Source organism: Mesoplodon mirus (genome assembly GCF_964341445.2).
Source record: "Mesoplodon mirus genome assembly, chromosome: 12".
NCBI classification, from domain to species: domain Eukaryota; kingdom Metazoa; phylum Chordata; class Mammalia; order Artiodactyla; family Ziphiidae; genus Mesoplodon; species Mesoplodon mirus.
The window spans coordinates 48,753,918-48,768,400 of NC_138988.1; the positions used below are offsets into that span (position 1 = coordinate 48,753,918).

At 47.1% G+C, this 14,483-nt stretch overlaps 1 protein-coding gene across 1 annotated transcript in view; it reads right to left on the reverse strand.

The window, feature by feature from the left end:
- ITGA9 (integrin subunit alpha 9) overlaps nucleotides 1–14,483 on the reverse strand; it is a 362,363-nt gene that overhangs the window by 163,199 nt on the left and 184,681 nt on the right. Inside the window, exon 17 of the mRNA XM_082639253.1 lies at nucleotides 2,885–2,961. Within this exon, the coding sequence (XP_082495379.1) occupies nucleotides 2,885–2,961 (77 nt within the window). The remainder of the gene's footprint in view (nucleotides 1–2,884; nucleotides 2,962–14,483) is intronic.

Genomic DNA, 14,483 nt, shown 5'->3' on the forward strand with positions numbered 1-14,483 from the left:
AATAGATTGTGTTATGGTTCCAATTTTCACCCCTCCCTAAATTTGCCTCCTTTGCTGTATGACTGCAGTTCTCCTCACTAAAAGGGCACAAAATAATAGTTCCCAGTCCCTTGACTTGGAGACTGGTTATATGACTCGCTGTGACCAGTGGAATAAGGCTGAAGTAAGAACGCACCAGCTCTGAACCTAGGCCTTGAGAGTTATCGCATGTTTCTGCTTGCCCTCTTGCACCGGTGCCATGCCATGAGAAGAATACACCTAGGCTAGGACACTGTTTCCAGCAGGACTGTGAAAGACACATGAAGCAGGGCTGAACTGGGTCACCTGAGCCTAGTTGAGATCCACCTACCCTCTGTTGAACCCCAGATGCATAAGCAAGTCAACCAAGATCCAGTTGAATCCAGCCTGGACCAGCCAACTCTCAGCTGAGCTGCAGTTCCCAGAGAATAAACGATTGCTGGTTTAAGCCACTGAGTTTTGCCTAGTTTGTTATACAGCACTTTCTTGTGGTTCTAGCTAGCTGATACATACGGGAGTCTGGGCCCTGGCCACCACACCAGTTGTTCCCATATTATTGATTACTGGGCCCAGAGAATAGAACAGTCCTGAGAGGCCAGGGTAAGGCAGTGGAGGCCGCTTTAGGGAAAAGGTGCCTTACTGACCATGAGCCTCGGGTTTTATATTTTAACGTATGAAGAGTACAATGCAATACAGATGGATTTGACCGTCCACTAATGGGCAGCAAGAACATCAGGACTCTTCTAATATTTAACCTTAGAGCAAGTGAACATTTTCCCAACACATGAAGTTTTCTACAATCCAAAACAAGTTTCCACCATTTACAGTCTGCCTCAAGATAAAACAAATCCACGTATTTTTGTTTCATGTTACTTTTCCCCTAAAACACTTTTTGGAAGACCTTTCTAAAACTAAAAGTCATGATCTGATAACTTATGAACCTGCTTTAGAATTGGTTTCTCTCATAATCCCAGGAGGTCCTTCTGACGAATGTTAAAACAATTCCAATACCCAGTTATCAGTTTGAAATAATTTTCTAAGCTTGGCACAACATGTGATACTTTAATCTACTACACTAAGTCCTAAGTAAAAGTAATGCCAATTAATATTTAAGAGGTTTGGAAGAGCATCTGTGTGTATGTGGAGGGGCGGACGGGGGGCGGTTACGTCACCTTTCCCCCGATAAATGTAAACAAAAGAAAAAGAATCTTATGGGATATGGGGATATATGTATACGTATAGCTGATTCATTTTGTTATACAGCAGAAACTAACACACCATGGTAAAGCAATTATACTCCAATAAAGATATTAAAAAAAAAGAATTCTTACTATTACTTTCCTTTGATGAATAACAGGTTATTTATCAACAGAAGTAAAGGTGTCCTAGTGCAGTTACTGGTTCGTGATGGGATATTTCTTTCATTCCACCCAAACTTAACTCTCACAGTTAAGACACACAGTATGGCACTTTAGAGGATACCTATCAACACTGATGACTGTTTCTGAGAAATGGTAATAAATAGCATGGAGGGCTTCCCTGGTGGCGCAGTGGTTGAGAGTCCGCCTGCCGATGCAGGGGACACGGGTTTGTGCCCCGGTCTGGGAAGATCCCACATGCCGCGGAGCGGCTGGGCCCGTGAGCCATGGCCGCTGAGCCTGCGCGTCCAGAACCTGTGCTCCGCAACGGGAGAGGCCACAACAGTGAGAGGCCCGCGTACCGGAAAAGATAAATAAATAAATAAATAAATAAATAGCATGGAGGCTAAAACAATCTCTCAGAAGGAATTGTCTCGAAAGGAACCCATTCCCTGAAATGTGGTTAAATGACTCAGGACCAGCACCTTCAAGAAGTTTGAAATAACAGGTTGGCAGAGAGAAAACAGAAGGCCTTTACGGAAGGTTCACCTTTAGCTGAGGGTTCACGTTCTGTAGGAGGAAGCCCTGCTCCAGGAGACTGGCTGTCTGTCCCCTGGATCAGGACAGCTGCCCCTCTCCTCCACCTGGTCCTGCCACAGAACCATTATTTGTTGTTAAAGCACAACGCTTTAAGTGTGGGGAAAAAAATAAAAAGAACCTTTATAGTAGTTCCCGTATTCCTTTATATAATAATAAACTGAATGATAGGGGTTGTCCCAAACAGTTAAATATTGGCAATTTCACATGGCTCAACTTAATACAATGAGTAAACCTAAAATACACCCCTCAGGACTTCTCTGGTGGCTCAGTGGTCAAGAATCCTCCTGCCAATGCAGGGGACACGTTTTTGAGCCCTGGTCCGGGAAGATCCCAAATGCCACGGAGCAACTAAGCCCGTGAGCCACAACTTCTGAGCCTGCGCTCTAGAGCCTGTGAGCCACAGCTACTGAGCCCATGTGCCACAACTACTGAAGCCCACATGCATAGAGCCCATGCTCCGCAACAAGAGAAGCCACCGCAATGAGAAGCCCGCGCACCGCAAGGAAGAGTAGTCCCCACTCGCCGCAACTAGAGAAAGCCTGCACGCAGCAACGAAGACCCAACGCAGCCGAAAATAAAATAAAATAATTAAAAAAACATTACATTAAGAATAAAATACACCCCCCAACACACACACACATCACCAATACTCAGGGAAATTAGAAATACAAAACTCTAATTGTGAGATATGTGAGACTACAAACAAAACAAAAACCAAACTATTCTCCCAAATAATACCTGTTGCTAAAATTACAGTATAATATACATTTTCTTAAACTGCAACTTTTCGTTTTAAACCCACCTCTATTTACCCTCTTCGGTGGGGAAATCTGCACATGCAGACTTTGGGCCTGAAGTCAGGACAAACAGCTTCCCAGAACAAAGTCAAGAAGGGGGCACTGACTCACCTGGAGAGTAACAGGTGACCCTGAAGCTGCAGGTCGGCGGCACAGTCCTCAGATCGGCAATTCCTTTCAAACACAGTCTGTGAGGGAGACACAAGAGGAAGAGCAAAACAGGGTTAGTGGCAAATGAGTAAATAACAGCCAACCACTTCCTTCCAAATCAGTGGGAATTCTTCCCATGTGCCTGAGGCACAGTGAGGCCAAACAATACCAGAAGTCGGAGTTTGGAGCAGACAAAGGTTTACTGCAGGGCCCTGAAAGGAGTCGGCATCTCATGCCTTAAAAACCCTGAACTCCCTGAAAGCTTTCAGCAAAGCCCTTTTACAGGAAAGGTGAGGGAGGGGCGGGGTTAATTGTTGGAAGCTTCTTGGTGCCAGATCCGTTGTACCTGAGGTCGGGTCACGATGTTCCTGTAAACGTCCACCAAACAAATGTTAGTCTCTGTTCTGACAAGAAGGGGCAAGATCCCAAGGCTCAACTTTCACCCTCCGAGGTCCAGGCCCCGTTAAGAAGAATGCTCAACATCATTAATCATTAGAGAAATGCAAATCAAAACTACAATGAGATATCATCTCACACCAGTCAGAATGGCCATCATCAAAAAATCTAGAAACAATAAATGCTGGAGAGGGTGTGGAGAAAAGGGAACACTCTTGCACTGCTGGTGGGAATGTGAATTGGTACAGCCGCTATGGAGAATGGTATGGAGGTTCCTTAAAAAACTACAAATAGAACTACCATATGACCCAGCAATCCCACTACTGGGCATATACCCTGAGAAAACCATAATTCAAAAAGAGTCATGTACCAAAATGTTCATTGCAGCTCTATTTACAATAGCCCGGAGATGGAAGCAACCTAAGTGTCCATCATCAGATGAATGGATAAAGAAGATGTGGCACATATATACAATGGAATATTACTCAGCCATAAAAAGAGACGAAATTGAGCCATTTGTAATGAGGTGGATAGACCTAGAGTCTGTCATACAGAGTGAAGTAAGTCAGAAAGAGAAAGACAAATACCGTATGCTAACACATATATGTGGAATTTAAGAAAAAAAATGTCATGAAGAACCTAGGGGTAAAACAGGAATAAAGACACAGACCTACTTGAGAATGGACTTGAGGATATGGGGAGGGGGAAGGGTAAGCTGTGACAAAGCGAGAGAGAGGCATGGACATATATACACTACCAAACGTAAGGTAGATAGCTAGTGGGAAGCAGCCGCATAGCACAGGGGGTGGGATAGGGAGGGTGGGAGGGAGGGAGACGCAAGAGGGAAGGGACATGGGAACAGATGTATATGTGTAACTGATTCACTTTTTTATAAAGCAGAAACTAACACACCAATGTGAAGCAATTATACTCCAATAAAGTTGTAAAAAAAAAAAAAGAAAAGAGGAGGGGTCCCTGCGCCGGCCAGTCACCCTGCCCAGGAGCGCCGGTCCAGCACCCAGCCCGAGTCCTCCAGCCAGTGCCCAGCCCGGCTGAGGAGACAGATCTCAGCTGGCGGCGCCCTCAGGGCCAGGTCCCCAGACCCCGCCCAGCCGTCATCGCTGAGGGAGCCAGGCGCCCAGGACCCAGCCGGCCCTCAGGCTCCTTAGGCCGCCCAACTCGGGGCCAGGTCCCGCCGACTGCGACCCAGGGTGACCACCGCCGCCATTAGGTCGCGGAGGTGGGCATGGGGGAGAGGTTCGCCGCTGCCTCAAGGCCGGGGCCCAGTGACAAGGGCTCTGGAGCCCTAAAGGACACAGCCCTCGGCCTGTTCCCGGGCCCCCAGCTCACCCGCCGGCGGAGGCCGAAGAGCCTGAAGGGCCCCGGGGAGAAGGCTGCGATCCGCCTGTCTCCACACTCTCCGCCGCGAGGACCGCTTCCCTGTTGACCCGGCGGAGCGGGACCTCTAACCTCTGCGCTCCGAGTCTCGCGCTAACGGCCGCGCGGCTGCCCGGCCCCTATTACAGTTCGGGTAAGTCCCCCACCCCCATGAAGCCAGCTCCCACAGGGCGAGGGGTCCTCAGCAGTTAACAAGGAAACCCAAGTCAGGGGTGTGGCCTTGACCACAGAGGGCACCCCTTGTCTGATTCGTTTCTCAGGCTGCTCAAGTGCTTCTACAAATAGTTGTTTCAAGAAAGGTACACGGTAGGTGTTCTTCCCATCTTTGAGATGATCTTTACATGCTCTCAGATCGGAATGAATAATAACCCATGTGAGTCAAGAACTCTTAGATTACAGTCTGGTCATTTCCCTCTACTGTCGTGGTGAGGCAGAAAATCCGTATTTGATATGGGTTCTGCCTGAACGAGGGGTTCATACTATAATTTTTAATTCCAAAGGGGAAAGTCAAAGGCAATTAGGCTCTGAGGCCAAGGGCACCACAGCCAACTGAAGGGATCCTGTCTCGGCGGGGCAGCCAGTAGCTATCAGGATGGAGTGTCCTTTCTCTAACCAAGGCTGGGCCTCCTGGGCCTCCAGGGCCTCCACCCAGTGCTGGGGCCTAAAGCTCACTATGCCACACCCAACATCTTTCCACGCTTGCAGCGTGTGCCTGAGCTGGGCCTACCTGTGGAGGGCAGCCAGGAATCAGGAGCGGCTCTGGGGAGGAGCTACAGTTTTCTTCTCTCTTTGGTACCCGGTGGGCTTGTCTGTCCTTTCCTCTGGTCTCAATCTCTCTGATGTCTCTAATCTGTGAACAGCAGGCTTTCTGAGTCCACACTGACAGAGACTCTTCACTAGTTAGATGTCTTTGATCACTTTGGTGGCATTTTGGAGAGGAGAGCCTGTGGCCGTTTTTCAGTTGTCATTTATTCACTATTCAACTTCTCTGTCATCACTACTCATATTTGTGGGTCCCCCTCTAACACATACAGAGAACATAGTTCCAGGTGATTCATTCTCCTCCCACAAGACAAGTCCAGGCAGCTTCTCTGAGCGTCCATGTGTACTCCAGCAAACGTGCTGGCCAACGAACAGTCTAGACCCAACCAGGCAGAGTAACTTTGCTTATGGAAATTCATATCCCTGTGTCACATTTCCAAAAGAATAATATGTCCCAGCCAACATTCCCTGCCATGAGTGTGGGGGAAAAACTCATGAAAGTCTTGAGCAAAAAAAGGACATTCCCATGTTCTTTTGGACAACACTGGGGGCAAAGAGAGAGCCAAATTTCCAGGAGATTTTAATAGGGGGCATTTGTGATTTATTTGCCACCTCAGTCAAGGAGAAAACAGGAATAAGTGGATGTGAGGTCTGCATGAATATCTCAGGTGGGAAAAGAAGGCTTTCCGAGGTTAGAAATGAGGAGAAACACCAAGGGTGACTTTACCGCCAAGCTGGTGAAACTTCAGGCTGAAGGGCCTTCACTGACAATGCTCCCACCGGGGCCTTGCCCCTCACTTTCTATTCATGATGTTACTTGATTTTCCCCAAGAGAAGCTCTCCTCCCAAATCATATAAGCTTTAGGCTTCACTAAACCCAGCTCTGCCCCTGGCGACAGTCTTCTCTTTACAAGTGTTTCTCCCATTTTACAGGCAAGAAACAGTCTGACTTCCAGCCTTTGGAGGTGGGGTGCAGTGGGGTGGGGAGCAGGTGAGAACTGCCAAGGAGGAAGGGACCTACAGCCATCCCGTGGCACACATTCTGAAAAGATCAGGTGCCTGACCTCCTCAGCTCCATCACCCTGGCTCTCTTGTGCCAGCCACCCCTCAGCCTGGCCGTATAACTTCCCACCTCAGGGCCTCCCCACATGCCGAGCCCAAATGCCTCCACCGGGTTCACCTGGTATGTGTCTTCTCATCCTTCAATGAGCAAATCAAAACCACATCCCTGAGCCCCTGATGAGCTTGGGCTCTGTCATAAGTTCTTGTAGTTCATGTACTTTTCCTTCTAGCCCACCTCGATTGTAAGTAATTAATTTTATCATGATGCTCCAGGACTCTATTGGTCTTGTTCACCCCTGTGCCTGCCCTCAGACCCCAGCATGTCGAAGCTGCCACACTGGAGGACCCCACATGCTCTGAGAGATGGGGTGACCATTGGAACGTGGGCCAATGAGAATATACTGCTCATCAACACCAAAGCTGTAGCCCCCCCAGCAAAGAACTGTTGCTCAGCTACAAGCTCTGTCCTTAGTCTGACTTTCCCTTGTACTCTGCTCTCTATTTCCTGTCCCTGAAACTAACTTCTCTAGCTGTTAAGTCCTCCAGTGCTGCTGAATTTCCTTCCAACAAAGGCAAGCACTGAGTCTGCCATACACACACTCACACACAAAAACTGGGTGTATATACACACATACACACACACACTCAGATACACATTAGTTGAGTGCTTACACTGACCAGCTAAAATTAAGCACAAACTATAGTGAGAAGATAAAGCACAAGCTTAGCAATCAGTCCAGGACTCAATTTCCACATTTACAAAATGAAAATAACAGCATTAGTGACACTCTTGTTAATCCAGATTAGCATTTAGCTGGGAGTGGGAGTTTGTGGCTATTATGCTGTTCTTGTTTTCGGCATCACTGTTTACACCAGCAAATGTGCATCACTGTCTACACCAACAAATGTGAATGACAATGATGGATGTAAGAGTGAGGTAAGAGTGAGCTCCATGAGGACTCCCTAGTGGACAGTGCAGTACAAGACCATGGAGAGAGAATCAAAATGAATCTCTCTCTGTGTAGACGACTGTACTTTCTGAAAACCAATGCACGATGTCTCCCACTGCACTCTTTACAATGTGACTCTGAGATTCATCCCACAGAAAATGGAGTCAATACTCTACCCATTGAATCTGGGTGGATTTGTGGCTACAGAGAAGTGGTGCTTTGCAATTTCCAAGCCTAGTCATCAAAAGTACTAGAGGTTCCTCTGAGTTCTCTTGGGGCATTTGCTCCTGGACTATAGCTACTACCCTACAAGGAAGCCATGGAGAGGCCCACGTGGAGAGAAACTGACCAGCAGCATCACCTCAAGGCCACAGAAGTCAGCCACCATGGAAATGGGTCCCCCAGCCCCACCAAGCTGCCATGATGTGGAGCAGAGATGAGCTGCTCTGACCAGGCCCTGCCAAATTTCAAATTCATGAACAAAATGAATGACTGCTGTTATTTTAGGCCACTACATTTTGGGATAGTTTATTTTAAAGAAATAGATTACTGGAATATTCCTCAACCTAATGGCCTCCCCTAACTTGGGTAATGGTGTGAACAAAAGTGGCTGTGCATTCCAAGCCCTGGCAAAGCCTTGGCTTAGGCAAGACCCTCCCCAGGCTGGGAATGAAGTTGTCTTATAGGTAAAATATCAAGACAGCAAGGAATCAAGAGACCTGTGTCATCCACCTTGGAGACTGAAGCTGAAACTCAGAGATCCTGCGCTTGGGACCTGGATTCGTCTCTCTGGGCAAGTGACAGTTTTGTTTCCTGAGGAACTGAAAAACATCTCTCTGGGGCAGAAGCGGGGGCAGAAGCGGGGGTAGTCTGAAGCCTCAGAATGCTAGCTGACAGCATAGTTTCCAGGAGCAAGTAAAAAATATCTCTCCTGTACAAAGTGGAAAGAGTACAGGTTCTCCCTGAAGCCAATGGGCCAAACTACCAATTTTCCAACTTCTCCTCTGCCTGCTTCTCCACATCTCCCTAACCCTCTGGGCAAACACAAGCTGCCTAAATCAGGCAAATCCCAACCCAGCTTGGAAGCAGTCTCTCCCACCTCCTTCCAGCCTCGACCTCTGACTGGAAAATCCCTCTCAATTTTTTTTTTTTTTAACCTGGAAGCAGCCATTCTCTAAAATGGAAACAGAGCTAAGAAGACATCATCTCTGAGGACGTCCCTGGTGGCACAGTGGTTAAGAATTTGCCTGCCAATGCAGGGTACACCGGTTCAAGCCCTGGTCCAGGAAGATCCCACATGCCGTGGAGCAACTAAGCCCGTGCGCCACAACTACTAAAGCCTGCATGTCCTAGAGCCCATGCTCTGCAACAAGAGAAGCCACCACAATGAGAAGCCCACGCACTGCAACGAAGAGTAGCCCCCGCTCGCTGCATCTAGAGAAAGCCCGCACACAGCAAAGAAGACCCAAAGCAGCCAAAAATAAATAAATAAACTAAAAAAAAAAAAAAAAGAAGATATCATCTCCGATTCCTCTCTGTTTACAGGAGATTAAACTCCTTCTCTCAGGAGACGACTGTTTCCTGCCTTGGGCTTTGCAGTCTGGACACTCAGTGGCCTCCCCAGCCTCATGGACTACATTTCCATGCTGGCTCCTTCAACACCTTAGTCTTCATCTCAGCTTTCCCTGGAGAATACACTTTTCTTTTTGAAATCCTTTCTCCATCTTCTCCTCCAATCCTTTCTCTACTTGTTTCAGAGTAAGGTTGGCAGATTTTTCTGTAAAGGGCCAGACAGTAAATATTTTCAGCCTTGAGGGCCAGATGGTCTCAGCTACAACTGCTCAGCTCTGTTGCTAGAGCAACAGCAGACATATGTAAAGGAATGGCCATGGTTGTGTCTCAGTAAAACTTTATTTATAAAAACAGGCAGCAGGCTAGATTTGGCCAGCAGACTGTAGTTTGCCCATTCCTGTTCTAGAATATTTGGATACTTGTTTCCTCATTCCCTTTAGGCCAGGGGGGTTGAGGGGAGGGTAGAAGACAATAAATTCAGTTCAATTTACATTTTGCTCTGAACCAGAGCACAGAGGCTGGAGTTGGCTGTGTTTTTCTCACAAAGCTGTGGCTACCAAGGCCAGAACAACCTTGGGTGCGTGTGAGAGCTCAATGGCTGCCCTGGCCAAGGCTGACTTCAGAAAAGCAGTCGCCCAGGTGCTCAGGCCTTGGAGGGCCCATTTTCTCCCACCCAAATCTACAGTGGAAAAATCTGCACTGATCTAGCAGGAAGTAGGATTATTAGTCTATTCCAGCTGTCATGTTCAGAGGAGGATCAGTTTCTTGAAGTTGGTGATATTAGCTTAAAAAATATATAAATCATTGATGTAGGATAGACACTGTTTATAGGGTTGCCATGGCAAACCGGTCCCATGCTGAGACCTGAGAAAATAGGACAATTGGATTGGGTGGGAATTAATGCTTTTCAAATCCCAGCCCAAGGCTGTTTGTAAGCTAAAATGAGCGAGACATTTCCTGATGGGCGATCTGACTTTGCAGAAGGTCTCTGCCTGGACAACAGGAGGGACATTTCTGAACTGCTGTTCCTCCCATCGTCCCACATAAGTTCCCAGAGGCCCCAGCCATAGGTAATTCATGCCTGCAGCCCCCAGCACCTAGCATAGTATTAAACATGTGTGTGTGTGTGTGTGTGTGTGTGTGTGTGTAAATGCCATGACCTGAGTGTAAGAGGTTTCTCCGTCCCAATTCCATTTTAATGCTTTTTCCAGAATGCAAAATTGTCCTTAATGTGGCACATTAAAGACCTCATTCCTGGGTGGTCCCAGGAATTTCAGCTCTATTGAGTCTTATACCCAAATGAAGGAAGGAAGAGTCTCATAGCTTGGTATTTAAAATCAGGTCACGGGCTTCCCTGCTGGCGCAGTCGTTAAGAATCCGCCTGCCAATGCAGGGGTTATGGTTTCGAGCCCTGGTCCGGGAAGATCCCACATGCCGCGGAGCAGCTAAGCCCGTGCACCACAACTACTGAAGCCCGCATGCCTAGAGCCTGTGCTTCGCAACAAGAGAAGCCACCGCAATGAGAAGCCCGTGCACCGCAACAAAGAGTAGCCCCACTCACTGCAACTAGAGAAAGTCTGCACACAGCAACGAAGACCCAACGCAGCCAAAAATAATAAATAAATAAATAAATAAATAAATAATAAACAAATAAAATCAGGTCATGCAGACAGACTTGCTTTCTAAAGAATAGCACGTCCACAAGAATAAATGAAAGACAAATACTTTGTAAAATTAAAGCTGAGAAATTCCTTCTATCTCAGGGTCTGTATAAATTGTCCTTTCAGATTTTGAAATCATGGGAGGAGTCCAGTTGGTTTCCCTCTAAACAACAAACATGGTACTGATTTTGCTTCATGTCCCCCATGGAAAAACTGGAAGTGATAAATGCTTCTGTCTTTTGGGTATCCCTTGGTTTACTCCATGGCCCTGTGGTTCGGAGAACAGCCCCCACTGCCTGAAGGCAACATTTTGAAGATCTAGTTCAATCCCTATGAAGAACTGAGTGGGAGGAGGAGCTGCTCAGGGAGGTCCTGCCCACCTGGGCCTGCACCTGGCCTCTGGACCCTCCCAGTGTCCTTTCCAGGTCTGCCTGAGACTTGGTGGCTTTTTGCAGGCCATATTTCAAGTCCCTCTACAACCTCAGCCATCAACTCTCCTCTAGGGATCTCCTGCCTTCCAGAACCAAAATTTCCTTCTTTTTTTTTTTCTTTTTTTAAAATAAATTTATTTATTTATTTTTGGCTGTGTTGGGTCTTCACTGCTGCGTTTGGGCTTTCTCTAGTTGTGGCAAGTGGGGGCTACTCTTTTGTTGCAGTGCGCAGCCTTCTCATTGCAGTGGCTTCTCTTATTGCGGAGCACGGGCTCTAGGCGTGAGGGCTTCAGTAGTTGTGGCATGCCGGCTCAGTAGCTGTGGCTCATGGGCTCTAGAGCGCAGGCTCAGTAGTTGTGGCACACAGGCTTAGTTGCTCCGCGGCATGTGGGATCTTCCCGGACCAGGGCTCGAACCTGTGTCCCCTGCATTGGCAGGTGGATTCTTAACCACTGCGCCACCAGGGAAGCCCCAGAATTTCTTTCGTTTCTTCTTTTTTTTTTAAAGTGCCAGAGTTTCTTTGCCTTGATTTTTACCCTGGAATAGTTTGTGTTCTTTGTTTATTTATTTATTTTTTTAAGAAAAGGTTGCTGTTTGAACCAACGAGTTCAAAAAAAGGGGCTGGTGCTGTCAGAGAAAAGGAAGAGTATTCTAGCATGCTTCTTTTTTTTTTTTAATTTGGCTGCACTGGGTCTTTGTTGTAGCACGCGGGATCTTTAGTTGTGGCATGCGGGCTCCTTTAGTTGCGGCACGTGGTATCTAGTTCCCTGACCAGGGATGGAACCCGGACCCCCTGCATTGGGAGCACGAAGCCTTAACCACTGGACCACCAGGGAAGTCCCTAGCCATGCTTCTAAAAGCTGCTGAGTCAGACGTAGTCAGGCAACCGGGAGTGAGAAAGATGGCTTCAAACTGGAGAGGACGCCAGGGGGACCTCTCCTCTCCTGTCTGCAAGAACATCATGTGAATGGGCTCTAGGCAGCATTTCAAGTAGCAAGAGCCTGGCCTTTGACTTCCTGAATCATCTTAAAAGATACCAACAGAGAAGCTAAGATTTCTTCCCCAGCTAGAGACTATCCACTGGATGTGCACCCTCGCTTGTTTACACACACACTCCCTGTGCTTGTGCAGGAGGTTTTTAATAAAGCAGGACAATGTAGAAGAAAATTCAATAGGCTGAAGATTTGGAGGAAAACCACTATTTTCTTCTGAAAAGAGTTTTGGAGGACCAGAACACATTCTTTCCAGAAACTGCAAAGATAACGGTTGTAATTCAGTTTGCTAATATTTTGTTAAGGATTTTTGCATCTATGTTCATCAGCGATATTGGCCTATAATTTTCTTTCTTGGGTGTTGTTCTTGTCTGGTTTGGGATTAGGGTAATGCTGGCCTCGTAAAATGAGTTAGGATGTGTTCCCTTCTCTTTGATTTGTTTTGGAAGAGTTTGATAAGGATAGGTATTAAATCTTCTTTGAATATAAAAAAAAAAGAAATAAAGAATCCCATGCTGCGGGAGTTCCCTAGTGGTCCAGTGGTTAGGACTTGGCACTTTCACTGCCGTGGCCTGGGTTCAATCCCTGGTTAGAGAACTAAGATCTCGCATGCCGCATAGTGGGGCCAAAAAAAAAAAAAAAAAAAAAAAAAGAATCTCATGCTAAAAAAAAAATTGCAAAGATAAAGTATAACACTGAAGAAGAAATTATAAAAATTCAACAGGTGACTACAAGTACAGCCCAGCCTTTGATACTAGGTGTAACCTCTCCTTTGCTCTTTGGATTAACCTTGACGGGAAGCCTGAGAAACAGATATAGCCAGACTTCTGTGGTCAGTAATGTTGAACTATGTACTTGTTTTCCTCACCTGTACTTGAAAGTGGATGGTTTTCACAGGTGTTTCACCATGGTGCCCTTTCTGAGAAGATTAGCCAGAGGCTGATGCCAAATAGCTGATGCCTATAAAAGTAGGACTGATCAGGCTGAAATAGGGAGGGGGCTGGACACCTCCTCCTCTAACACCCCTTCTCCTCCACTGCACCAACCTGCTCCCTTGAATCCAGGTGTGTGCTCTGGAACCCGCAGGTTGGATGGTCTCTGAGACCTGTCCGGCTCTGAGGTCTGGAGTTACTCTGCTCTCTCCTCCCTGCCAACCCCTCAGCTTTCCATCCTTCTGCAGAGACTTTACATATGATAATGAAAATAAACCTTAGAGCTGTAAATAATGGCATTTTAAGCTGGCTGGGCACCTCAGCCAGGAAAGCATTACCTAATGTCCAGGCTGAACAAACACTGAGTCTTTGTGGGCACGGGGCTGGCATCCCACACACCCAGGCGCTGAGGGGCCGGGGTGGGAGGTCCAGATGGTGATGGTTTCCAGCACAATGGAGGTTCAGATTTTATGGCTTCAACATAGTAAAACGTTAATATTAGAATAAAACAGTTCACCTATCCCTTAAAAGATGACAAAGTGAGTATTCTCAACATAGCCAGTGCCTTTCCTCTCATCAGCTGTGTCTCCTCCATCTTGGTCTTCAAAATAATAGACTCACACATGCACAAATGTACTGTGGAGTAGGTAAGTCACCCTAAATCACATACCTTACTCTCCTGCCTGGGAGGAATTCTTAGAGAGTTCATGGAGCACATTTCTTTTAATTATACAGCTTTGCTGAATCTGCAGTGAAGAAATTCTGATAAGACGTCCAACGTCTGCAGGAGGACCTAGCCTTGTGCTCTTTCAGAAGGGCCCTTTCCACTGAGATAGGTTTACTGAGCATCCTCTATGAGCCAGGCAGTGCTAAGCATTGGGGGTCAACAGCAAAAATCAAGGTGTTACCTGGTCTGGGCCCTTATCTGGAGGCTCTTGGGGAAAATCTGCTTTCAGGCCTACTCAGGTTGTTTGCGGAATTTACTGCCCCGTGGTTGTAGGACTGAGGTCCCCATTTCCATGCTGACACTCACCAGGGAGCCTCTCTTAGCTCCTCAAGGTTGTCTGCATTCCTTGTCAAGTTGCACCACCGTCTTCAAAGCCAGCAATGGCAGGTCAAGTCCTTCTCAAGCTTCAGATCTCTCTGACTTCCTATTCTTCCTCCTTCCTTCTGCCTCCAGCTGGAGAAAGATTGGGCCCATCTGGATAATCCAGGATACTCTCCCTAGTGTAAAGCCCATAACCTTAGTTACAACTGCAAAGTCCTTCCCTTTGCCATGTGATACATTATATTCACAGGTTCCAGGAATGAGGGTGTAGACATCTTTGGGGGCCATTCTGTCTACCACAGTGGGTGGCCGGGAAGTCCAGCCCCAGCCAGGTCTCTTTGGGGGCCTCCTGAGGA